The sequence below is a fragment of the Sarcophilus harrisii genome, chromosome 3, assembly GCF_902635505.1.
Source record: "Sarcophilus harrisii chromosome 3, mSarHar1.11, whole genome shotgun sequence".
NCBI lineage: Eukaryota > Metazoa > Chordata > Mammalia > Dasyuromorphia > Dasyuridae > Sarcophilus > Sarcophilus harrisii.
The window spans coordinates 531308266-531334535 of record NC_045428.1 but is presented as its reverse complement, the minus strand read 5'-3'; the positions used below and the strand labels follow the sequence as shown (position 1 = coordinate 531334535).

General features: G+C 33.4%; 1 protein-coding gene across 6 annotated transcripts in view; it reads left to right on the top strand.

Annotated features, from left to right (window-relative positions):
* Positions 1–26270, top strand: part of NUP98 (nucleoporin 98 and 96 precursor) — a 104533-nt gene that overhangs the window by 7449 nt on the left and 70814 nt on the right. For 5 of the 6 annotated variants that reach the window (XM_023499752.2, XM_012545376.3, XM_012545375.3 and 2 more), the window contains exons 2-9: positions 15873–15976; positions 17428–17529; positions 17811–17990; positions 18403–18542; positions 20596–20703; positions 22500–22680; positions 24439–24602; positions 25933–26067. In XM_023499752.2, the coding sequence (XP_023355520.1) occupies positions 15901–15976; positions 17428–17529; positions 17811–17990; positions 18403–18542; positions 20596–20703; positions 22500–22680; positions 24439–24602; positions 25933–26067 (1086 nt within the window). In that variant the 5' untranslated portion in view covers positions 15873–15900. Of the gene's footprint in view, positions 1–11009; positions 11280–15872; positions 15977–17427; positions 17530–17810; positions 17991–18402; positions 18543–20595; positions 20704–22499; positions 22681–24438; positions 24603–25932; positions 26068–26270 lie in introns of those variants that run through there. The other variant, XM_023499751.2, reaches the window with a different exon arrangement.

Sequence of the window (26270 nt, the reverse complement as noted above, 5' to 3'; positions counted from 1 at the left end):
AATATTTTACATATTGGAGTTTTAAACAAAGCCCATGGCCATATGGGAAGTTGAGTTGTAGATTGTCACTTTTCATATATACATATGATTAAAAATTGATAACTAAAAAAAAAAGTCAAATGTAGTAAACTAGTCAAGAAGGAAGAGTTCAAAAGAAAGGTCTAGGAAAAGATAATGAAGAATGTTGGAGAGGATGTGGGAAAACTGGGACACATTGTTAGTGGAACTGTGAATGGATCCAGGCTCCAACCATTCTGGAGAGCAAATTGGAACTATGCTTAAAAAGTTATCAAACTGTGCATACCCTTTGACTCAGCAGTATTTCTCCTGGGCTTATATCCCAAAGAGGTCTCAAAGAAAGAAAGTGGATCTACATGTGCAAAAATATTTGTGGCAGCCCTTTTTGTAGTAGCAAGAAACTTGAAAGTGAATGGATGCCCATCAGTTGGAGAATGGCTGAATAAATAATGCTATATGAATGTTATGGAATATTATTCTGTAAGAAAAGACCACCAGGATGATTTTAGAGAGGCCTGGAGAGACTTGCTGATATACTGAAATTAATTAAGATCATTATACCTGGCAACAACATTACACAATGATCAATTCTGATGGATGTGGCTCTCTTCAACAGTGAGAAGATTCAAACCAGTTCCAACTGTTCTGTGGTTGAGAGCCATCTGTACTCGAGAGTGTACTGTGGGAACTGGGTGTGGTTCACAACGTAGCATTTTGACTCCTTTTGTTGTTTGCTTGCACTTTATTTTGCTTCTCTTTTTCTTGTGCAGCAAGTTTTTGGTTTTTTTAAATAGCTTTTTATTTACAAAATATATGTATCGGTAATTTTTCAACATTGACCCTTGCAAAACCTGTTCCAACTTTTCCTTTCCTCCCCCCCCCCCACTCTCCTAGATGGCAGGTAGTCCAATACATGTTAAATACAATATATGTATACATATTTATAGTTATCTTGCTGTACAAGAAAGATCGGATCTAGAAAAAAAGTAAAAAAAAAGAACCTGAGAAGGAAAACAAAATGCAAGCAAACAATAACAGAAAGAGTGGAAATGCTATGTTGTGGTCCACACTCATTTCCCATAGTTCTCTCTCTGGATATAGCTGATTCTCTTTATTACTGAACAATTTGAACTGGTTTGGATCATCTCATTGTTGAAGAGAGCCACATCCATCAGAATTGATCATCATATAGTATTATTGTTACAGTGTATAATGATATCCTGGTTCTGCTCATCTCACTTAAAATGTTCATTTAACTCTCTATAATTAAGTCTCTGAAATCATCCTCCTGGTCATTTCTTATAGAGCAATAATATTCCATAACATTAATCATAATTTATTCAGCCATTCTCCAATTGATGAACATCCATTCAATTTCCAGGTTCTTAGCCACTTCAAAAAGGACTGCCACAAACATTTTTGCACATATGGGTCCTTTTCCCTTTTCTCTTTGGGATGTAAGCCAGTAGTAACACTGCTGGATCAAAGAGTGCACAGTTTGATAACTTTTTGAGCATAGTTCCAAATTGTTCTCCAATATGGTTGGAGCCTGGATCGTTCACAGTTCCATCAACAATGTATTAGTGTCCCAGTTTTCCTACATCCTCTCCAACATTCCTTATTATCTTTTCCTATGACCTTTCTTTTGAACTCTTCCTTCTTGACTAGTTTAATATATTTGATTCTTTAGATCAATAGGTTTTTGTTGACACTGCTTGTTATGGGCCAGAACAAAGGATTCTTACAAGGTACTAAGTCAGAATTGATAGAGACAATAGTTATCTAATTTCACATGATTTAGTATGATTGATTTAATCCTACAAGGAGATGTTATGGGCCAGAACTTGAAACAAGGTATTAAGTGGAATTGAGGAGACAATGATTAAATACAGTTTAGCATTGATTTAATCCTACAACAAATAATGGTTTCCTAGTAAGACTAGAAGGCTGAGACAGATTCATTCTATCATCCACCTTTGTGGTGGCTGGAGGCTGAAGCACAAACCTTTGGATTTGGAGAGATTCCGGAAGGCAGAGAAGGAGGCAGGAGCTCAAGCTCTTGGAACCAAGGAGAAAGATATGCCTCTAAGAAAGCTAACCCAGGAAAGGAGATAAGACTTTGAAGGAGACAATAAAGGCTGCACTTCTGGTGATTATTGAACTGAAATGAAGGCTGCCTCCAGAGACCCCAAGAAAACTTCAGCAGAGAACATTACATTTTAGAGAGAATATTATAACTGCTCAAATAGTTCTCTCCTTGTCTCATCCTTCTCAGTCTCCATTGCTGCATTTCTGCCCATATCATCCCCTCCCTCCACATTGCAGATATCTACACGGTTCTGTCATGGGCTCTCTTATTTTTGTGTTATTTTTTCATTTGATTTCATCAGTTTCCATTGGTTCAGTTATCAGTTTTAAATAGATGATGCCTAGCACCAGCCTTATAATGATAGCAACAGCAAACATTTAAATGGTACTTTTAAATTTTTTTATTTAAAGTTTTGAATTCCAAATTCTTTCTTCTCTTTCCATCCCCTGAGACTGTAAGTAATCGGAGAACGATTATACACGTGCAGTTATATTAAATACGAAATAATATTTTAAAGTTTTCAAAGCACTTTACTTCTGTTATATGTATTTATCCATTTCAAGCACTTGTTTCACATTATTAACTGCCTAGTTGGGTATATTTAATCTGATAATCTTGTAGACATCTCAAACATGACTCATTTTGTTTTTGGCCAAACTCACTCTTCTTCCAAAACTATTAGTGTTGAGGATACCACTATCCTTCAGTAACCCAGATTTGTAACCTCACTGTGAATTGTGTTTGTGTTTGAGATGCCTACCACCCAGATTTTTTTCTGTCACTTATCCAATGTGTCACATCTTGTTCCCACCTCCCCATGTTATCCTGCTTTTATGTGTCATTGTCTCCACTTGCATAGCCTTTACCTTAGTTCAGGCTCATCATTACCTCCTTCCTGAATGAACCTCCAGATTGCTTTGCCTCTTCAATCTGTCTTCTCCATAATTGTCAATGATAAGGCATAGAGCTAATCATATCATCTCCCTGCTCAAATCGACCTCATTTAGACCTTCAGATCAAATGTAAACTCTGGTATTTCAAATTCTTCACAACCTGCTTCCTTCCTGTCTTGTTACCTTATACCTTATATTCCACCCTCACTTTTATAGTCCAGCCATATTGGCCTACTCATGGTTCCAATACTCATGGTTATATTTGTGACACTCCCATCTCCTTAATACATTCCTTTTCACTGTCCCTCCTCCTCAAACTTCCTTCCAGACTCAAATGCACTCAAATGCTGGACAATTTTACTAGATTCCCCCAGATGTTCCTTTAACAAAAGTTTCATTTTATAATCTTTTATACCTATTTGTGTATATTTCATCCTCCATTTAAATGTAAGGTTCTTGAGGGTGTAAGTACTATTTTCATTTTTTTTTTTCTTTACTCAATGCTTTGCACAGTTCCTGGCAACTGGAGAGAATGGAAAATGAAATGACTGAGGAAACAAAGATTTGAACTTCCAAGTACTTTGATTTATTAAGCAGTACTTGCCAATTGCCCAGCAAATTGGGACTTGGCTTTGGCACAGAGCCCCCAATACAGGGGGAGATATATTTTTATATGTTGAAAAACCAAACGGCCAAATAAAAGAAAACAACTAGGATAGTGGTCATGTACACATAGCCAAAGACAGGTAAACATGCACTCTGATCTCAGTTCTGCATGTTTTATATGTTCTAAAAATGAAATACCTCCTTGGTAAAATGTAGATGTTAGCATGTGCACATGTAGTCCTCACAAAAACAGCATAAAGGAGAAGTTTCATTATATGGTTGGAAAAGGATTGATAAGGGAAGAGGCAAGTACACAATAAAATGGTCACCAGATGGAGGCTCCTGTTTGGCAGGACAGAATAAGGTCATTCTCGAAAGTCTGGGTACATAAAAGGGAAGATTATGATAATATAATAATTATAATAGATATATTATAAAAACCTTTCAATGTACATATTGCAAACTGAGAAGAAATCAGATATTCAAAGTGTTTTGAAAACCTGATTAAAGGTCCTATTATTGATTGAAACTTGATGCCTATGGAAGAAAATCCTTTTTTATGGCTTAAAAATGGCTTAAGCAATTTTTATGGCACATATGTAACCAGAAACTGCCTTCATTTCTATAATTCTCTTCATTGGATCCTTTCATATAAACATTTGATGAACCATTTTATTTAAAATCTTTTGTGGTGGTTTTTAATGTTCCATGTTTTGTTTTGGTTTTTTTTTTCCCACTGTGGAATGTATATTTACAAATATTCTAGAGTATGGAATTCTGAATAACTGGGGCCAGATTTAACAAATCAGTTACTAGTTCCCCATTTCATTAACTTGGAAAGAGTTTTGCTGTAGGTAACATGGAGTTGAAAAGGAAAAACTGCTTTTGAACGCCTTAAAGTATTTTAAAAAATGCAAAATGCTTGTGAAGAACTCACAGCATCTCTATTACTCACATGATGGACTTAATGACATTACATAATCAAATACAGTAATAGGGATTTAAGTACCCTTAATAATGGGGCTGTGGAAAGGGTTACCTTGGTAACTGGAATAAGAAGAAATGAAGGAAGGAAACCCGGAGCTGGGTTTAATATGAGCAAAAAAAAACATGGTCCCTCAGAAGAGGGAAAGGAATAGGTGTTCCAAAGAGAAGTAATGACATATAGGGACTTAATAGCAGGGAAAAAATGTATAAACTGTATGCTTAGTGTTAGATAATTGAGATTTAGACCAAACCATGCTTGTTCCTCCTCTCCCCCAACATGGTAATGACATTATTCTTCTAATGAATCAATATTATTTGGTGTCTATTATGTTTTACATACTTTGCTTAATATTTGGAATTTATGTCATGCTCATTTCCTCCTCCATTTCTGTTCTTTTTCAATTTTCCTTTTCTCCCATTCCTCTAGAAGGAATATATATTAATCCAGCGCTAGTTTAGGCTCTAAATCCTTTGTTAAGCATCTCTCAGATTTCCTTGTTTGTCTTGCTCTCCCCGAGTTGAGACCTGTGTGGTTGTACACTGATACAGTCTTTCCTTGATTTTTTTATTTTTCATATGTGTCTTATTTCTTAATTAAGTTGCAAGTTCTCTGGCGGTATAAGCATGGATCCTGGAATTTAGAAGTGGAAGAAATTTTACTACTGCCTACTGAAACCAACTCTTTTTAGTTACAGACTCATAGCATTAAAAAGCAGGTTATGCCAGTCTTTCACAAAAACAAACAAACCACAAAAACCACAAAACAAAGTCATTGAAGGAATTAGGAAAAGCTTCACAAAGAAGATGGCACTTGAGCTGTGCCTTGAAAAGACTTAAAAGTTTCAAGAAGAGGTGAGCAATGTGCCAATCTCCCAATCACTGATGATGCTCATTGTGATAAAAATCACAATGATAAAAAGCATGGTATCTACAACTGGACATTTACCTCCAATAGCAGTCAAGTGCCAGACACGAGACAGGGAATCAAAATAACTGTGTACTAATTATGTTGGGCTAAAATTACAAAGACAAATCTAAAAAGCTGACCTATTTTAAAATTCAACACTTTAAGGCCTTTGTTAATGTGGCTTCCAACTGTAGAAGTAATTCTCTATGACCACTACTGATCAGTGACCTAAAGCTCTCCTCCCAAACACGAGTGGTCATTCATTCCATAACCACTTAGCTGACTGGCTGTTTTATCTATTATCTATCATTTAAGCAATGGATCTTTTTTGCTGAGATATTCCTTTAAGGAAGAGTGGATATCCACACGCACAATTATGTACTTTGTGTAAGTGATTATTAAGCCTGTTAGAGTTGTATGTGACTAAGCATAGAATGAGACAAACTATGTGATAGGCATATTTAAGTAAATTACATGAAAAGAGAGATTCAGGTGGAAAAGGATAAATCATATGAAGTGAAAACACATATATTTTTTAAAAATTATCATTTTTTTACATAATTTCACCCTGCATTTCTTCTTTCTCCAAGAGGATTTTTTAAAAAAGATTCTTGGTGTGTAGGTTGCATTTGAGGTTAGCAAGAAGTTGGGTAGCAACTTAACACATTCTATGGATAATTCAGAAATTGGAAATAGGTACTAAGCTTCCTTTCCTTGCTTGCATGTAGATTTTTAATGGGTACAGAGAGCTTTGGGGTCCAAACAAATAGAGGACTAAGAAGGGATGGGTGCAGGATTGAGAACTAGATGGGTTAAAATAATCATACTATGTATAGCAAAATTGTGTTTTAAGTTTACCAAGGGCCCTTTTTTCAATTACCCTGTAAAGTTATTATTGCAGATAGAATTTACCATTTAACTTTTGATGTCTTTTCCTGCCTTTCTAAAGTGCTTGTGGAATGACTGGAGAAGTCACTTAATTTCAGGTGACCCATAATTTTCCATCTTTTTATTACATTTCATATTTACATAGTGCTTAACTGTTTGCAAAGTGCTTTACAAGATTACATTAGCAAAAAGCTTTTGAGGGAGTAAATGGGGAAGGTGTAATCCCATTTTATAGATGGAGAAAAGTCATGCTGAAATTAAAGTTCAAGGTCACATAGGAAATCAGATGATGAACCACCAGCTCACCTGTAGAGCTTGATGCTCATGAGTTTCTTTATAGGACTCTGGTCCCTTTCAAGGTCCAGTGATTGGTAATTTTAGCACATAGATAGTATTGTTGTTATTAACATTTTATGACATTTTAAGGATTACAAGGAGTTGGGTGAGAATGGATAGCTTAGGGGGATATCTATAATTGTTGAAAATGTACCTCAGAATATATCCCTGTGAGGATCAAACAGTAATTGGATATTTGTAAAATTAAGTAATATTTTGGGTATGAAAAGTGGAGTGACCATGATGTACTTATTAACAAACCTGGCAAGATCATAGAATGGATTTAAATACATAAAAAAGCTAATGCCTATCACAGCTATCAGCTTTGGTTCCTATATGGCCATAAATTCAGAAACAACTCATCAGTCAGACAGAATTTAGTAGGTCTATTGAAGGGTGGCAAAAAGACATTTTCCAAACATACTTAAGAATCTCTGAGAAAGGGGAGTGAGAGACTAATTGGTATAGTGAAGGATATATAAATCTGGTTGACACTTTATAAAATGTAAAGACATTGAAATTTAGAGCAAATACAGCTCTAATATTCAGTATTGAAAGGTAAATGGAGTAAGAAGCTGAAGAAAGATTAGGTGTTTTCCAGAAATAGTGTCTGCTTTTGTAGGGGTAAGCAAAAATAGATTTGCTTAATTAATAGATCCAAGATTAATCCTTGGATACTGGAGGTCATAATCTAATAATGTTTTTATTCCTTTAAAAACTTCCATTTTCCTGTGCAAATTTGAAGAAGCGGGCATTCATTTGGATGAGTTATTAAGGGGTCTAATTCAGCAAATGTTTGCTTCGTACTGGGGACAAGGCCCAAGGCTGGTTGTGAGGAGTAAATAAAGTGTAGACCCTGGTTTTCAAGTAGGTTATCCTTAAGATCAGAGAAATTCCTTCCACTGATACAGATATTAAACCTTTCATATCTTCTCACCTAAAAAGACATAAGAATGTCTTTTAAGAAGTAAAGGACTTCTGGTCCTTTTCCTATTTCAGAAACAGTGTAGCACTTGTGTTCTCTCTTGCCTCATTTTAGCTAAGAAGTAAACAAGCGTTTGAGCTATACATTTTCTAGCCAGGGTGTGGAGGAGGGTAGGTGAGAATGGTATATTAGATTAATATTCCACTACTCCTAAAGGGGGTTGGTAATGAGGGTCAATTCTAAGGGTGTTGTCAGTAGAAATAGGAAGGAGGAGGTAGATGTTGTAGCATAGATAGAATTCACTTGAGTCAAAGAAGAGATGCTCTGAAGAGGAATGTACAAATAGAAACAGTGAAATCAAAAGTATTAGTAAGGGAAAATATTTTAAAAATTCATTTTTGTACACTCGAGCTTGAAATGATAGGAGGGTCAAGTAGAGGTAGCCTGATAGCATATGTTCATATAGCAATTAGAAATAAAAGCTTTTGAGTTTTGAAGAGAGACTTTGGAAATCATAGCCATAAAGATGCTATTAGAAGCTGAGAAAGTGAATTTGCTATGCATGTGAATAATATATTTTGATAAAAGACACCTTTGGGAAATAGATTTAGTTGAGAAGAAAATGATCAGTAAAGAAGACAATATAAAGAGGAGAAGAGTGACTTTTCTGATGTCTAGGGAGGAGAGTACTAAGAGGGGGTGTAGTCACAACTATAGGGGGATGAAAATGTCATTTGACAATTGGATGTTTGATAGGCGCAATTTCAGTGGAATGGGACTGGTTAAATTTAATAGAAAGGGCTGAAGAAAGAGTGGTTGGGGAGACAATAGAGTCATTAGACGTTAACTTTATTGGTAAAATGGTGGTAGTGCAGATGATTTGAGAATTATCTAAAATAAAAGAGTGACAATGAAATGAAAGATGGGAATAATTTCTGGAATACAGTCTTAGAGAAGGGTGGGAAAGAATGGCTTCTGGGAATGAAGGTTGAGAGATTAGCTTTGATAAATATTTTTGTTATGTAGAAGACCTAGAGAGAGAGTATTGATGCCAAGAAAGTTTGAGGAATAGAGCAAAAGTGCTGAGGAAGTTCATACTGTATGGTTTTTAGTCTTCTCAGCAAAGTAGGATTTGAGGAACATAAGTGCAGAGAAAGTTGAAATAATACATAGTGTATGATTTCAGTCTTAGTTTTCCCAGAAAAGTAAGAGTTTGGGTCATGTATTGTAAATGAAATATGCAAATGGCAGACTGTGTGAGATCAGAGCTTACATATTGAAAAAAAAAAATGAAGGAAATGTATTGGGATAATTGAAATATGACAAGGGAGTAAAGAGCAGGTCTAATTTATGACAATAGTGGCAGAGGAATAGGTGTTTGTAAAGGAAATTGAATAGCAAAAGTTTTTTTGTTAAAGATATGTTTTTAGGTACATCCCTATATTATCTACTTTCTTTTGAAATTTTTTGAAATCTTTTTCCTTTATGTCATCTAAATATTCATTTCTTTGAGTATAACAAGATCATTGTAACCAATCTACAAATGAATCCATTGAATTTGATATGTAATATTGCATTATTAGAGACCAGAAAAGGGGGGGGGGGGATATTAATTTCAGCTCTTCTAGTTTTTTTTTTTGCTTATTATAACATAGCATTCAACTTGATTTTTGTTGTTGCTGCTGTAATTGTTGTAGTAAATATATTTTTCTTTAGTTTTGCTTGCATCATTTGCTTAGTTTTGTCTCTGCATCATTTCATATAGTAGCTGCTGGATGGCACAGGGATAGAATGCTGAATCTAGAAGATTGAAAAACATGAGTTTAAATGTAACCTCAGATGACTTCCTAACTGTGTGATACTGGACAAATCACTATCTTTGCCTGCCTCAGTTTCTTCAACCAATAGGTTATAAATGGGGATAATAATATTAGCTATGTTACAGAATTCTTGTTAAGATCAAATAAGATAACATGTGTAAATGTGTTTAATTAGTTAATTAGTTAAATTAGTGTTTGACATACACATTTACTAAATATTTGTCTCTCCTGCTCTTCTCTGGTTTATTCATATTTTTTATTTCTTATAACAGTAATATTACATACATGTACTGTACATTGTCTATCCGTTTCTCAATCAACCTCTTTCCTTAGTTCCTACTTCTTTGTTGGTAAATACTCCTGAAAGAAGCTTCACATTTGTTATCTAATCTCAATTCGACTCCAACCCTTTTTTTATTTTCTAATTTGATTCTGGACCATGCTCTGTCCCTCCTTGTAGTTGTTTCAGATCTTTTCTTCCCTGAGTCCTTATACTACTTTCTCACCAATTTTTCTCAAAATAATTTTTTTACCTACTCCTGAAAAAACCAAGATCAAACACAGAGTTTTCTATTTCTTCCTCTATTTTTCAAAACTCATCTTGTTTTCTTTATTTCTTTGGTCCAATCTCTGAGAAAGAAGTAACCCCTTTTCCCCCCTGAGGCAAATGGGGGGAATGACTTCCCCAGAATCACATAGCTAGAAGTATTAGGTTTCTGAGATCAGATTTGAACTCTGCTTCTCTTGACTAAAGAGCTGGTGCTGTATTCATTGCACCACCTAGCTGCACCAGAAATAACCCTTTTCTGTGTAATATCTTTGATCTAATTTTTATCTCCTTCAGCAACCCTCAGTCATTTCATTTCTTGTTTTGACTCAGTTTTTTTTGCTTTATTTTTTTGCTTTATTACTTTACTTTATTAAAAACAAACTTAAAAAATTCTGAACTTAAACAAAAAAAAACACATTTTTGCATATAAGAGGATTTTCACAAAACTGCAGATTTCTTATATTACAACTTTTAAGTATATAATGAATTCAACAATATAACTTTCAAAGCTGTCTAGTAGTGATTCTTTCTGATCTTCCTTCTGTTCTTTTCTTGCATTTTAGTTTTTATACTCATAAATGCTTATTGATAGTTTGTTTTACATAAGATATACTCTTGCTCTTCCAGAGAAGTTCCTTATAATAAAAAATAGAGGCAGGAGAAAACTGATTATGGAAGCTAACCAACACATCAAACATGTCTGACATATGCAGTATCCCAAACACATAAATCTTTATATATATATATATATATATATATATATATGTATATATAGGAGCTAATAAAAGTCTTATTTTTCTCCCAAACCATCACTTTCATCATTTCTCATACTACTGATAATCCATTACATCGTATACATGCTGTAATTTGTTCAGTCATTCCCCAATTGTTGAGTTGTTGGGTACACCTTAATTTTCATTTCTTAGCTATCACTAAGAGCTGCTATAAAATTTTTTATACTTAGGATTGTCATCTTCCTTTTTCTTTGATATCATTGGAATATAGGTCTTACAAGTTTCACTGGGTCAAAGGGTATAGTTTATTGCTTTCCAGAATGTCTTATCAATCTCCTTATCAATTTTTTTTTCTCTACTGCATGCCAGTTATTTCAGGTCTCCCCTATCCATAAACCTTCCTTTAACCTTTTCCATTCTATTCTAACTTATTTTCTATTGTCCTTTTCTCAAGACTTAACTCCTAGAAAATCATCACACAATCTTGTTATTCCGTTTCTGCTTTCTTCAATCAACATCAGTTCATGTAAGTCTTGCCAGAATTTTCTAAATTTAGCCTGTTCATCATTTCTTATAAAACAGTAGTATTCTATTACTTAAATAACTATTCAGGTATTTCCCAATTGATTGGCATTCACTCAATTTCTGATTTCTTGACACTACAAAAAGAATTGCTGCAAACATTTTTGTACATGCAGGTCCTTTTTCTTTTTTTTAATGTTCTATTTGGGATACAGATCCAGTAGAGACACTGCTGGATCAAAGTTTATGCACAATTTAATAGCCATTTAGTCATAGTTCCAAATTATTCTGCAGAATGACTCACTTCACAAATTCATCAGTAGTTCATTATTGTCCCAGTTTTCCCACATCTCCAATATTTATCATTTTTTCTTGTCATCTTAGGCAATCTGATAGGTGTGAGGTGGTTCCTCAAGAGTTGTTTTAATTTGTATTTCTCTAACCAGTAGTGATGTGACTAAAGATGTCTTTACTTTCTTCATCAGAAAATTGTTCATTCTCCTTTTATCATTTATCAATTGAGAAATAACTTGTATTCTTAAAATTTTGACTCCATTCTCTTTTAGAAATAAGGCCTTTATTAGAAAGGCCTTTGTTTCCCTTCTCATCTTGGCTACATTGGTTTTGTTTGTGTAAAATCTTGAATTTAATGTAATCAAAATAATCCATTTTGCATTTCATAATGTTCTCTAGTTCTTTGGTCATAATTCCTCCCTTCCTCAGATCTGACAGGCAAACTATTCCTTTCTCTCCTAACTAACTTGTAATAGCACCCTTTGTGTTTAAAACATAAAATCATTTTGACCTTGCTATAGGTTATGAGATGTTGGTCTATGCCTAGTTTCTATTATACAATTTTCCAGTTTTCCCAGTTTTTGTCAAGTAGTGAGTTCTTATCCCAGAAGCTGAAGTTGGAAAACTTCTCTTTTTGTAGACATGTTTTTGGAAAACCCTCAAGATTCTGATAAAAAGCTATACTTGTAGGAGAATAACGAGATATAAAATAAATCCACATAAATTATCAGATGTCTATATATCAATAACAAAAACATGCTAGAAGAGATAGTAAGAAATAGTTCATTCAAATAGTTCATAGGGCTCTATAAAATTGGGAATATATTATAAAAACTAGAAACTATATGAAAATAATTATAAAACACTTTACAAATATTTATAAATTTTTTAAATTTTTAAATATTTAAATAAATTTTATAAATTTATAAATATTTTATAAATAATTATAAAACACTTTATAAAAATAAATTCAAATTTAAGTAATTTTAAAGAGAAATATTGTTTGTGGGTGAACTGAGCAAATATGATAAAAATGACAATTCTACCTGAATTAATCCACTTGGTGCCACTCCAGTTGAATTATCAAAAACAATTTATTAAGCTAGAAAAAATAATAAAATTGGAAGAACAAAAATTCAGGAATATCAAACACACACAAAAAAGTAAAGGCAGGAGGTCTGGCAGTATCATATGTTAAATTGTATTATATAGTGGTAATAATCTTTGTTAATTTTTAATTAAAGCTTTTATTTTCAAAACATGCACAAGTAATTTTTCAACATTGACTCTTGCATAGCCTTGTGTTCCCCGTTTTTTCCCTTCTTTTCCCCCACCACCTCCCCTAAATGGGCAAGTAATCCAGTATATGTTATACATGTTAAAATATATATTAAATCAAATCTATGTAAACATATTTTTACAATTATCTTGCTGCACAGGAAAAATCAGATCAAAAAGGAAAAAAAAAATGAATGAGAAAAAATGCAAACAACAAAAAGAGTGAGAATGTTATCACCCACACTCAGTTCCCTCTCTCTGAGTGCAGATGGCTCTCTTCATCACGAGATCATTGAAACTGGCTTCAATCATCTCATCGTTGTAAAGTGTCATGTCCATCAGAATTGATCATCGTTCAATATTGTTACTGAATAATGATCTGGTGAAGTCTCTCCAGGCAGGCATCTTTAAGATCACCCTGCTGATCATTTCTTATAGAATAATAATATTCCGTAACATTCATATGATACATGATATAACTTATTCAGCCATTCTCCAATTGATGGGCATCCACTCAGTTTTCAGTTTCTTGCCACTATGAAAAGAACTGCCACATTTTTGCACATGTGTACAAGGTCCCTTTCCATCCTTTAAGATCTCTTTGGGATCTAGACCCAGTAGAAACACTGCTGGATCAAAGAGTATGCACAGTTTGATAATTTTTTGAGCATAGTTCCAAATTGCTCTACAGAATAGCTGGATCTGTGCACATTTTATGTTGGTAATTATCAAAACTATCTGGTACTGATTAAAAAATAGTGAATTAGTGAGGTACACAGTACACAGTGGTAAATGATTATAGTAACCTTATGTTTGACAGATATAAAGATTTAAATTTTTGGAATAAGAATAAGAATTCAATATTTGGTAAATATATATGGAAAATTGGTAAACAATCTAGGAGAAACTAAATGTGGACCAGTATGTTACACCATTTACCTAAATGACCTTATTTGACCTTAAGATGGATACATGACCTAAACAAAGTGAGATATGGTAAGTAAATTAGAGGGATTGTGCTAGCTGTGTGACCTTCAGCAAGTCATTTAACTCCAGTTACCTCTGCCAATAAAAAAAAAAAAAGTATTATTAAACAGATTACCTATCAAATCTATATGTAGAAGAAAAATTTGTGAATAAAGAGATGGAGAATAAAAATGGATAATTTTAATTATATTAAATTAAAAAGGACTTGTAAAATAAAACCAAGGTAGCCAAAATACTAGCGAGAGCATAAAATTGGGAAATTTTTTTTAGTGTTTATCAGATAAAGTCTCATTTCTCAAATATCTAGAGAACTTTGTCAATAAGAATATGAATCATTCCCCAATTGATAAAGTATGTGAATAGGTAGATTTTGTAGGAAGAAATCAAAGCCATAGACATATGAAAAAGTGCTCTAAATCATTATTCATTAGAGAAAGAAATTAAAACAACTTTTGAGATAACATTTTAATCTATCAGATTGGTTAAAATAATAGAGAGAATGACAAATGTTGGAGGGGATGTGGAAAAAGTGTTGGAACTGTAAATTGATCCAATCATTTTGGAAAATAATTTGGAATTTTTTAAACTTCATATACTGCTCTTTTGATCCAGGAATGCCACTATTAGGTCTGGTTCCCAATGTAATCAGAGAAAAAGAAAAAAAAAATCTCTGTTCTGAAATATTTATAGCAGCTCTTAGTGGTGGCAAAGAAGTGAAAATTAAAGATGCCTATCAATTGGGAAATGACCAAATAAGTTGTGGCATATGCTTCAATCGATTGCTACTATGCCATTAAAAAATGAGGAACTGGTTTGTTTTAGAAAAATGGAAAGATTTGCATGAAATGCAAATGAGCAGAACCAAGAAAACATTGTATATAGTAACAGCATTGTTGTTTGAACTGAATGACAAGACTATTCTGTCTTTATGTGAATGCTCAAATCAACTACAAAGGATCTTTGAAGGAAGCTATTCAAAGAAAGAAATGATATATTAAACTATATTTTATAGTTTAAAATTAAAATATAAAATTAAATTAAATTTAAATTAAAAATTAAATTAAAATTAATATATAAAAATATAAAATTTAAAATTAAAATTAAAATATATTTTATAGTTTCATATTTATATCTGTCAATTTGTGGCCTTCTCTAATGTGCTTGAGGGAAGAAAGGAAGGAAACAGCCTGGAACTCAGTGCAACCTCTCCCTCCCTGCCTCTCTCTCTTCACACACACACACACACACACACACACACACACACACAACCCTGGGAAGTATATGCACCATCAATATCCCCATGTTACAGGTGAAGAAACTGAGGCAGAGATAATTTGTCCAAAGTTTCACAGTAAATACTGATTTGACTTGGTATCTTCTGACACTATCCATTGCACCTCTTGGCTGCCTCATTTCAATATAAAAAGAACAGTAAAAAGATTCCCTATGAAACTGAAAACTTAAAAAAGTATCTTAAATTTAACATGACTTAAAATGACAAAAATGACTTTCTTTTATGTTACAGAGAAGTGACTATAAATTGTTTCAGAAGGTAACATAAAAGAAGGTTTTAAGGTTTCATTGATGCTCCCGTTTTGTATCTCTATCATTCAGCAACTTGTTTGCCCCCCACAGATGCTCTTTCTTCTAACAAGTAAACTTAGTCAAACAAACAAAAAAAAACACATTGCAGTCTAAAACTGTGAGTTTTATTCAGTGCACTTGCAAGGTCCATCATTTCTTTGCCAAGAGATAAAAAATTTCATAATTAATCTTTTGAAGTTATATATAGTTATGCATTGATTAGAGTTCTAGAAAGAATTTAAAACATTTGTATCCCTCAATGTAACAGTGAATAAATGTCTTTTCCCCTGTGGTGAACCAGCCCAGCTAGCTCCTCCACAAGCACTGGCTTTGGATTTGTCTAGTATGACTGAACAATGATCAATGATCTAAACAATGCACTTTTACAGAAGGCAGTTTGTATTGTGCTTGTTACTTATAAGAAGAAATCAATATTTATTTTTCTTTTTCCTAGCTTCGTGAAGTGCTGAATCATTTCAAAGATGTTTAATAAATCATTTGGAACTCCCTTTGGGGGTGGCACTGGTGGCTTTGGCACAACTTCAACATTTGGACAGAGTAAGTCAAGATTTTAAAAAATATTAAATTTAATTAAAATACCCTTAGATACAGGGTATTTTGAAGAATAAAAATAAAGCTAGCTTTGTTTTTAAAAATAATCTGTACTTTGGATCTTTATGCTAGAAATTATATGAATTGTATTTTGAAATGAACTTGTTTCAATAGTAGTGTAATAAACAGCTTAACTTTTTTTAAGCTAAAGTTGTATTGATGCCTTTTATTTTTATAATACAATAATTTTCAGATATAAACTTCCTTTTCACTGTCACTTTCCTTGTAACAAAGAAAAACATTTAAGGAAAACCAACCAACAATGATTATATTTTGACAGTGGTTTCTTGGTAATGGCACTTTGTATCAGTTTATGCAAGTCTTCCTAGGTTTCTCCAAAATTCTTTGTTCATTATGGGAAGATAACTTCTGTGTTGGCCAAATGGTAGCTAGATTTATTGAGCTCAAGATCTGAATTGGATCTTAGTGATTATCTGACCCAGATTTCTCGTTTTATTTTTTTAATTATTTAATTTAATTATTTAATTATTTTGCTGTATTCTTTACACAAGTATCATTTCCATATATGTATATAAATACATATGACTGCCCTCTCTGCTCAGTGAGCCATCTCTTGTAATAAAGAAAAAGGAGGAAAATAGGGAGCAAACACTAAAAGTAGCCAACCAATGAATAGTATTCCATATCAGTCTTTTCACCTTTCTAAAAAATGTAAGGAAATAACATTTTTTAAATTTCTTCTCCTGGGATAAGCTTTGTCATTGATAATTATATGCAGTGTTTAGTTTCTTTTTCTTTTTCTTTTAAATTCTTTACATAGTATAGTCATTGGATGTATTGGGTTTTTGTTTCCCTCCCTTTGGCTTACTTCGTTACACATTAGTTTGTATATAGTTTTCCCATTAAACTCCTCATTTTAAAGAGGAAGAAACTAATGCCTAAAGAAGGGTGGTTGTTGAATCAGGGTTCTAGACTCTGGAGTCCAGCATTCTCTGCACTGTTTATACCACAGCTAAATTCTCATTGATAGGTGTCTTTCAGCAAATAATTGTGGAACAATTGTTAAATTCTAGGCTACAAAAATTTTTTTTTTTTTTTTGGAAAAAAAATAGAATACACATTTTAACAGTCTTTGAAGTTGGATGTTTCTATCTCAAATAACCAACCAAGTTGGAAAGATGACATCTTGAAATTTTCATGTCTGAGACTTATGCTATTCCTATATGCATCTCTCTAAGTAGTTAACTTGGGTCATTTGTTCTTTGTTTTCTCTTTACTAGATTCCTGGAAACCATGGAATCTTTAAAAGGAAATAGAGTTTGTCCATGGACAAAAGTCAATGAATGTCTATAAATTTAGCATCTAAATTTTCTTACTTCCAGTCTCATAACTCGTAAATCAGATTGAACTGTTTCAACTTGATTTTGCTTTTGCAGACACTGGTTTTGGTACCACAAGTGGAGGGGCATTTGGAACATCTGCATTTGGTTCCAACAACAATACTGGAGGCCTCTTTGGAAACACACAGACTAAACCAGGTAGGATGTTGATTGGTCAGTATAGGCATGCTCTTTAAAAATGAAGAAAACAATAAGGCTGTTTCATGTAAATTTAATAAAAGAATCATAGGCATGAGAATATTAATATGGGATTTTGTGACTTTGTAAAGGAATTTGGTCATAAGATAATACTATTATCATTAGAAAATGACATTGATGCAGCTGTCTCTATGGGGGACTATGGTTGTAAATGGTATTTGAATTTGTCTAATGGAAAAAATAATTGCCTTAGAATCATTTCTTTTGACTTGTGTTTTCAGGTGGCTTGTTTGGATCAAATTCATTTAGCCAACCAGCCACCTCCTCCACAAGCACTGGCTTTGGATTTGGAACATCAACAGGGACGTCAAATAGCTTGTTTGGAGCTGCTAGCACCGGAGCAAGTCTCTTCTCATCCCAGAACAATGCCTTCGCACAAAATAAACCTACTGGATTTGGAAGTAAGTAGCACAGTATAACAGATAAGTAATAGATGGAATGGGGGTTGTGGAGATTTTTTTTTTTTTTTTAAATCAGTGACCTGATAATTAAAACTTATAAGTTTTAACTTGTGTTTTAAACAACTTAGAGATATGTGATCAGAGGAGAATAAAAATATAAATTGATTAAAAAAATAAATTTGAAGTGATTTTATTAATGTCTCTTTCAAAAAAGCCTTAAATATGCACATAATTATTGCCTTCATAGGTTATTACTTTTATAAATGAGTTTCAATTAATTTTGATTCAGTGAATTTTTATTAAACATTTATTGTGAATAGAACTCTATTTAGGACCATAGAAAATTCTGAATCTTTTATTTCAAGAGACTCAGCTACTCCTCCCTTTAGCATTTCCTTTTTCTTTTTTGTAGATTTTGGAACAAGCACTAGCAGTGGAGGTCTATTTGGAACCACAAATACAACTTCCAACCCTTTTGGTGGCACATCTACTTCCCTTTTTGGACCGAGTAGTTTTACAGCAGCTCCTACTGGAACCACCATAAAGTTTAATGTAAGTTTTTCTCCCCCTTTTCTCTTTGAAAGAAAGCATTAGAACTTTTGTATCCTGGGATTACTTTTTAGAATTACCATTTAAAAGTATTTCATGTCTCTGAAATGCATCACCTACTCTGCCATTCTATCAAATAGAAATGTTGACATAGAAATTTACCAAGTAAATATACTCTCTATAATCTTAGGTACTAGGTTTCTATTATAAGACTTATTAATATTAATTGACAATTGGGACTCATTGGGACTGTGAAAATCATCTTGTCTGATTCTTTGCCTTTTAGAAAAATCTGTTCTAGAATGATCCAGAGATGATCCAGCTGCCTCTGTCTTACAAGCCAACATAGTCCCTTATTGGTCTAGTTTTTGATTATTTGAAAGTTTTCCTTTGATTAAGCCTTTCTTTTTCTTCTTTATGCAAGTTATGTATCACAAAAAAAAACTTTACCTTCTTTAAATAAGTGTTGTCCATGAAGTAGTGAGGTGTCTGCCAATTCGTTTTCTCTTCTAGCCATGTATGTTGGCTAGCATTGCAGTTAGAATTCTACAGATTGCAAAATTGAGTGGAAATAATTTTGTTTAACTGAGACTATTGCTACCTTTGCAATCAGAATATAGTACTTGGTACCTTAAAAAGGTGTATATGTATGTTTGAGAGGCCCTAGTATTTTAGCTCTGTACTACCATCTCATTTTATTAATTACTACCTCTAAATTGAAGTCATGGCACTGGCTTTTTTTTTTTTTTTTTTTTAAATAGTAATGATTAACATTCTGTATTTATGGGATTGTGGGGCATATAAGTAATTTGTGAGGAGGTGGGGTAGGGAAGGATAGTTAGGTGGGCATTCTATAGAGCACCAGCCTTGGAGTCAAAAGAATCTGAATTCAACTGTGGCCTTAGATACTTGACAATGGCAGGGTGACCCTGGGCAAGTAACTTAATTCCATTAATCTCAAAAACATGTAGGTACTGAATGGCTAATCATTGACTTAATACATTTAAGGATAAAAGAAGAGAGGAAAAGAAAATAAGAGAAAGAAGGTTCACACTTTTGTGTGAACCTTCTTTAAGAAGGATTTGGTATTGTTCCTCGGTTTCTTTGACAATTTAAACGTGTCTAAATCATTGAAATGACATGAGGTAATAGTGTGGATTTTTTCTTTTTTCAGATATGTTGAGTAGAGGATTTCTTTGGAAGAGAGGAGACCATATTTGTTTCTGCACATATATATAATTCCAGGAGATTTTATAAGAAGCACATGATGTCCAGGATAGGTTTAGAAGATTATCTTAAAATTAGTATTATTTTGGGCACATAATAAAGGAATAACTCCAGAAAATAATTCAGGCATCACAATGAATTGAAATTTCTGAATTTGGGATCCTGAATTGAAAGTAAAGTGGAATATAATTGACAGTGTAGAATTCCATTCAGTCAATTCCCAAGAAAAACTGTAGAAACTGGAAAAACATTGAAAGTAGGAATGTTTTTCTTCAATAATGTCAGAATCAAATTTGTGTATAAGTAATGTTTTAAAAGAATCACAACAGTAATAAAATAATTTGGGGTTAGAAGGATAAAAGTCACAATACAGGTTTTTGAATATAAGTTTTTGACCAGATCTGAAATACAGTTTCTGTATATAATGTTATGGAACTAATTATTCCATACATCATAATTTAGTATTAACTAAACATAGATTTGAATATCCATGTGATGTCTGTAAGAGTGCAAAATTTTTTTTTTTTTATAACACACCTATCATGGAAAAATGCTTGCATATTTGAAAGGGTACTTCAAAAGTAAACTATAGTTAGTCACTTGTGCTTAATTTCCTTATCTGTAAAATGGAGAAATAATTTAATAATTGCATGATAGGATTGTTGTCAGTTGTTATACATGTCACTTGTTAAAATATTGCTCCTATTATTTACAACTTGGCTCTTGGGACAGAATTGCTACAGAAATTGGGAATTGAGATTATAAAAGCACAAGAGAAGAAAAAAAGTTTGTTGTTAGAATTTGATGGTTTTTCTTCTTCCATTTATAGCCTCCAACTGGCACAGATACTATGGTCAAAGCTGGAGTTAGCACCAACATTAGTACCAAACATCAATGTATTACTGCTATGAAAGAATATGAAAGCAAATCACTGGAGGTCAGTATATTACAATGTATTATTGATAAACTTGGCTCTCTGTCTTTATCCCAAAACAAGCTTTTGTGATATAGCAGAAGGAGCAATGGATCTGAAATTAGAAAAGGTAGGTTTAGGTATCCACTTAACTTTTGTTAACCAACATCTGATTCTGTGACTATTTTTTCTTCTGTAAAAGAATAATAATAATAATGAACCACATATGAGATTGTTTTAGTAATGAAATGAGATAATTTATATAAAGCATTTTACCAATGAGCTATTAGCAGCTTTGTGTAAGATTTTTTTTATTTCTGGAGTTAAGCTAGCAGCTTAAACTTGAACTTAAACTTAAAATGAATTAAATAAGTAGCTCTTTTTAAAGAAAACTCTTTAAAAAAAATTTTTTTTTTTTAATTCCTAAATTAGCACACCAAATAAAAGGACTGTTTCCATGAACAGCAAAGAATTATACATGCAATTATGGGTCTCTGATGGAGCTTGCTTTTATATGTGTAAAACAAATTTATTGGATAATAATCAAAACTGTCATGATGTCTTATTCTGCATTTTCATTCCCTTACCTTCCCGTATTGAAGTGAAGACCTTGCTTCATCCCTGGATGCAACCCTCTGAAATCATGATTGTTCATTGCATTGATTAGTCTTCAAAGTTATTTGCTTTTAAAATGTTGTTTTATTATAAATTCTTTTCTTGATCCTTCTCCCTGTGTACAAGTCTTCTTAGACTTCTCTGAAATCATTACCATCATCATTTCTAGCATAGCAGACTAATCTTTATGGATGAAGTTGTATCATTCCTCTATTTGGAATTATTAAATGGTTTCGTATTGATGTCTAAATGAAGTTTATTATCTTCTAGTTTGCATTCAAAACTTTACATAACCCACTACCACCCTGTCTTTGCAGTTTTTCTCATTAGTTTTCCTTTGTACATTCTATGCTTTGGCTAGTTTGCAGAGCTCTTTGTCATTGAGACTTGCATTGTACTCTTAACCCTCCATACTATTATTTATGCCTGAAATGACCTCCCTTCCTTTTTATGCCTATTAAATTCCTAGACATTCTTTGAAGTTCCAATTTTAATGCCCTTTTATATTCCACAAATGTTCCCTGAAGCTATCATTTCCCTCTGTTATGGAGGTATGTTAGCATACCTCCTCAGACCTCACTTCTGACTTGGTTTTGTTACTTTTCTAATGCTTTTATCTGTAATTTAAAAAAAAAAAATAGACTGCATGTTATCTGTTTTGAAATCTTCCCACAAGGTCAGAACTTTAGTGTCTCATCTACACTTTGTATTTCAATATCAATAGTTTTCCATACATTTTTTGTTATTGTTGAATTCTTTTAGGAGATCCCTTTGTTCTGCAATATTATTTTGCAATGAATATAATGTTACTGTCTAATAATAAAATAATAATAATTACTGTGTAATGGGTAGAATGCCAGGCGTGGTGTCAGGACCATTTGGGTTCAAAACCAGCCTCAAGACATACTTAACTAGCTGTGTAACCCTGGACAAGTCATTTTACCTCTGTTTTGGTTTCCTCATTTATAAAATGGGGTGATAATAGCACCTACTTCCCAGGATTATTGTGAGAAATAAGATAACTCTAAAGCACTTAGTACATGCCTGCCACATAATAAGTGCTATGTAAAAATATGCTGCTGCTGTATAATTTGCTTTTAGTAATGGGGAAAACCAGTCATTCCTGTACTTTTATGTAAAGGCACTTATCAAATATTTATTTACCTATGAAATGACTGAGAATGTTAATGTGTTTCTGTTCTCAGGAACTTCGTTTGGAAGATTATCAAGCTAACAGGAAAGGTCCTCAGAACCAGGTGGGAGCAGGTGCCACCACAGGGCTGTTTGGCTCTTCTACAGCCACCTCCAGCACCACGGGCCTCTTTGGAAACTCCACTACTAATGCAGGTTTTGCATATGGCCCGAATAAAACTGGCTTTGGGACAAGTAAGAATCCTGTTATATTGGAAATTGGCTCCATGTTATGTGCTCAGGACAATAATGTGTTAAATGAACTGCTTGGTTTCTTTTTGTAATTGCTTCACTAAAAATTCAACATTGAAGAATAGCAGTACCATAAGTACCATAGACTAAGCTTGTTCTAGTAATTACTTACATTTCAGTTAATTTTACCACATGAACTAAGAATGTGTCACTCATTCCCTCTCGTTCCTAATTAGTTTCTTTGTCCTTTTTGTCTCATTCACTTCTATTTATTGTTCACACACATGGTTTTTTTTTTTTTTTGGGGGGGGGGGTGTCTTCATGCTTGACTATCTTAAATGCAGTATATTACTTTTCACTAATGTGCCACAATTAAACCATTCTCTTGCTGTTGGATATTTAGGCGATTTCCAGGTAAGGTTTTTTTTTTTTTTTTTTTTTTTTTTTTTTTACAATTAGATAAAGTTCAATGAAAATCTTGAAAAATTAAGTCAATGAATATTTTATTTTTATTGTTTTTATTGAATTTTATTTTTGTTTTACTTATACCATGTATTGTTGGGTTACAAAAAGATTTGACAATACTGCTTATAGAATGTATCTGTTCCTTCATGATACACTAGCATTGTTTCCTTGCTTTTAATTATCTTTGCCAATTTGATAGGAAAAAAAAAAGAATTTGAAGTACTTCAGAGTTATTTGAATTTGTATTTCTGATTATTAGTGAGGTTAAGCATTTCTCAAGTGATTACTAGTAATTTGTGTTTCTTCTTTTGAAAAAAAGTATCCATTGCTTTCAAGAATTAGATTCCAACAGTAGAAAGAAAGCTGAATCAGAGAATCTGGGTTTTATTTCTCACTTTGCCACTTAGTAACTTTTTGACTTTTGGATAGTTATTTAACCTTTGGGGCCTTAGTTTCCTTATCTCAAAAATAAGAGGATTGGGCAAGATGACCTCAGTTCTAAATTGTTGAATGGGAAGGAGGAAAGGAACAGCATTTATTAAGTTCCTACTATGTACCTGGCTCCGTCCTAAGCACTTTACAGATACTCTCATTTGATCCTCACAATAACACTGCGAGATAGATGCCATTTTACATCTCCATTTTACAGTTGAGGAAACTGAGGCATACAGTAGTTTTACTTGCTATATATAGAGAAAGATAGGTAGGTAGGTAGGTAGATAGTATAATCATATATTAGAAGGTATAAGAAGGTAGATTTGAACTCTTGTTCTTTATCACTCCAAGCAAGCTCTCTATCCATTGAACCATCTTGTTCATTCTCTGCATTGATCTTATGATTTGAATTCCAGGAGTTTTAATGGTTTGACCTAAGAAAAGCATGTAGCACATTTTAGAAGATAATGTAAAATGAGGCATTCTGCTGGGGTAGAACACAACCAGTAGAATTGAACTTCGGGCAATTGATCTTAAGTGATGGCACCATCACGATTTTGGGCAAAGCCCTTAAACTCTGAGATATATAGTTTTTTCCTTGGAAAATGTAGAAAATCATTATACTGCCCACCTGAGTCAAGGTTATGAGATCAACTATGTGAAAGGGAATTAGCTGTGAGGGGGCTATATTTTTAAGCTTTTATTCATTAAATACTTGCAGGAGTTTACTTCTTACTGTATATAAGTGATATTCTCTAGGTTGGAGGGAAAAAAATCAGGTATGGAATATGTTGTATAAGATTTCAATTACACATGGGCTACTGATATTTTCCCTGAACTTAATTTTCTTTTGCCTGAAAGGTACTACTGGATTCGGGACAAATACAGGTAGTCTCTTTGGTCAGCCAACTCAGCCAACCACCAGCCTCTTCAGTAAGCCATTTGGTCCAGCTGCAACCACCCAGAATGCTGGCTTTTCATTTGGGAATACCAACACTCTTGGACAGCCAAATACCAACACGATGGTAAGGAAACATACATAGCACAAGAGCACAGACTAATAGGAAGGGACCTAGTGCTGCTGCTACAGTTATCAAGAGCCAGTCATCTCAGTCCATTAGGCTGCCTGGGACCTGCCTCTGCTTGTGGATTTTGAAAAATTTCCCTCTTCTGATAATGCTTAACCATTGTGCTGTCCTTCAAGATTTCCTCCTGTGGAAGCAATCTCTCCTTTATCTAAAGTCACCTTTCTTTGTACCCCCTCTTTATTCTGTATTCACATCTATGCCTTTTCTTCTCTACTAAATTGTACAAGTACTTTGGAACATAGAAACCTTGTCTTATTTATTTTTGCTTAGTGGAATGTTTTACACATAGTAGGCATTATTGCAGATGTTTATAGTTTGAATGAATATTTTTCCAGTGTCTGTAAATATAACAACCTAATTCTTAAAAAATCATGATCATGCTGGTTGTGGTTCTGTAGAAAAGGAGATTGGATTCTTTATAAATGGTCACTAATTCTTTTGTTGGAGGCAGCTAGGTATCACAGTGGCTAGTGCTCCAGATCTGAGTTCAAATGTGACCTCATTTGCTTACTAGCTGTGTGATACTGGACAAGTAATTTAACTGTGCTTGCTTCAGTTTTCTCATCTGTAAAGTGAGTTGGAGAAGAAAAACCATCCAGTATCCTTGCTAAGAAAGCCCTAGAAGGGGTCACAAAGTTGGTCATGGCTAAAATGGCTGAAAAACGATGGAACATTTTCTTGTAAGGGTCAATTCAGGGTTGCATTGAAAAGATAGATTCCCATCTTACCACTTAAATTCATTATCCCATTTTTGTGTGTTTTCCCCAAATTATATATAATTTAACTAAGGCACCTTATTAGAAGTATTGGGCAGTCCAAATCTAATTTTTAATCAAAGTACTTTTTTTTTTTTCCAATGACATGTTTGAGGGATTTAATGAAGTTTTAGGTTGTCTTGGTTTCAGTGATCTTACTTTCATTGAAAATTATATAATTAGTTGCATAATCATCTCAAAAAGTCTCAAAAAAAAAAGTTTTTTTAAGTTTAGTGGTAATAATTAGATCTTTAACCTTTCTCTTGCTAAAGGAAATACCTGACCCAAATTAGCACTGCACTATCAACAAATTTACCATTTTTCAGAGTATTTTCTTCGTTGGGTCCTAAAAGCACTGTTTGATACTGTTTGATACAGCCATAAAAATCTGTTGATTAACATTCTTGAAGATGCTTCTTAGCGTTAGTTGAATATATGGGTATACTGTGGGGCAATTTATAAGACAAACTGGGATTGGCATGCTTGCTTTCAACCTAGATTACTGTTTGCAGGGTTTATTTGGGGGAACCCAAGCCTCATCTGGAAGTCTTTTTGGGACAGCTACAAATACGAGTGCTGCTACCGGATTTGGAACAGGAACAGGCCTCTTTGGGCCAACCAACACAGGATTTGGTGCTGTTGGTTCGGTATGTTTTCAGTGTTGACTATGATTTGAGGGTACATGGATGTAACCTGTCCTTTAAAAATGGATACTGTGACAAGTATTTATGAGGAAAGGCTAACTTTGCCTGTTTGTATCAGTTTCTAGAGAGTGCATTATGTGGTTCAATAATAAGAGTTTATTAATTTTACATATGTGCTTAGTATGCACAGAACTTATTTAATATCG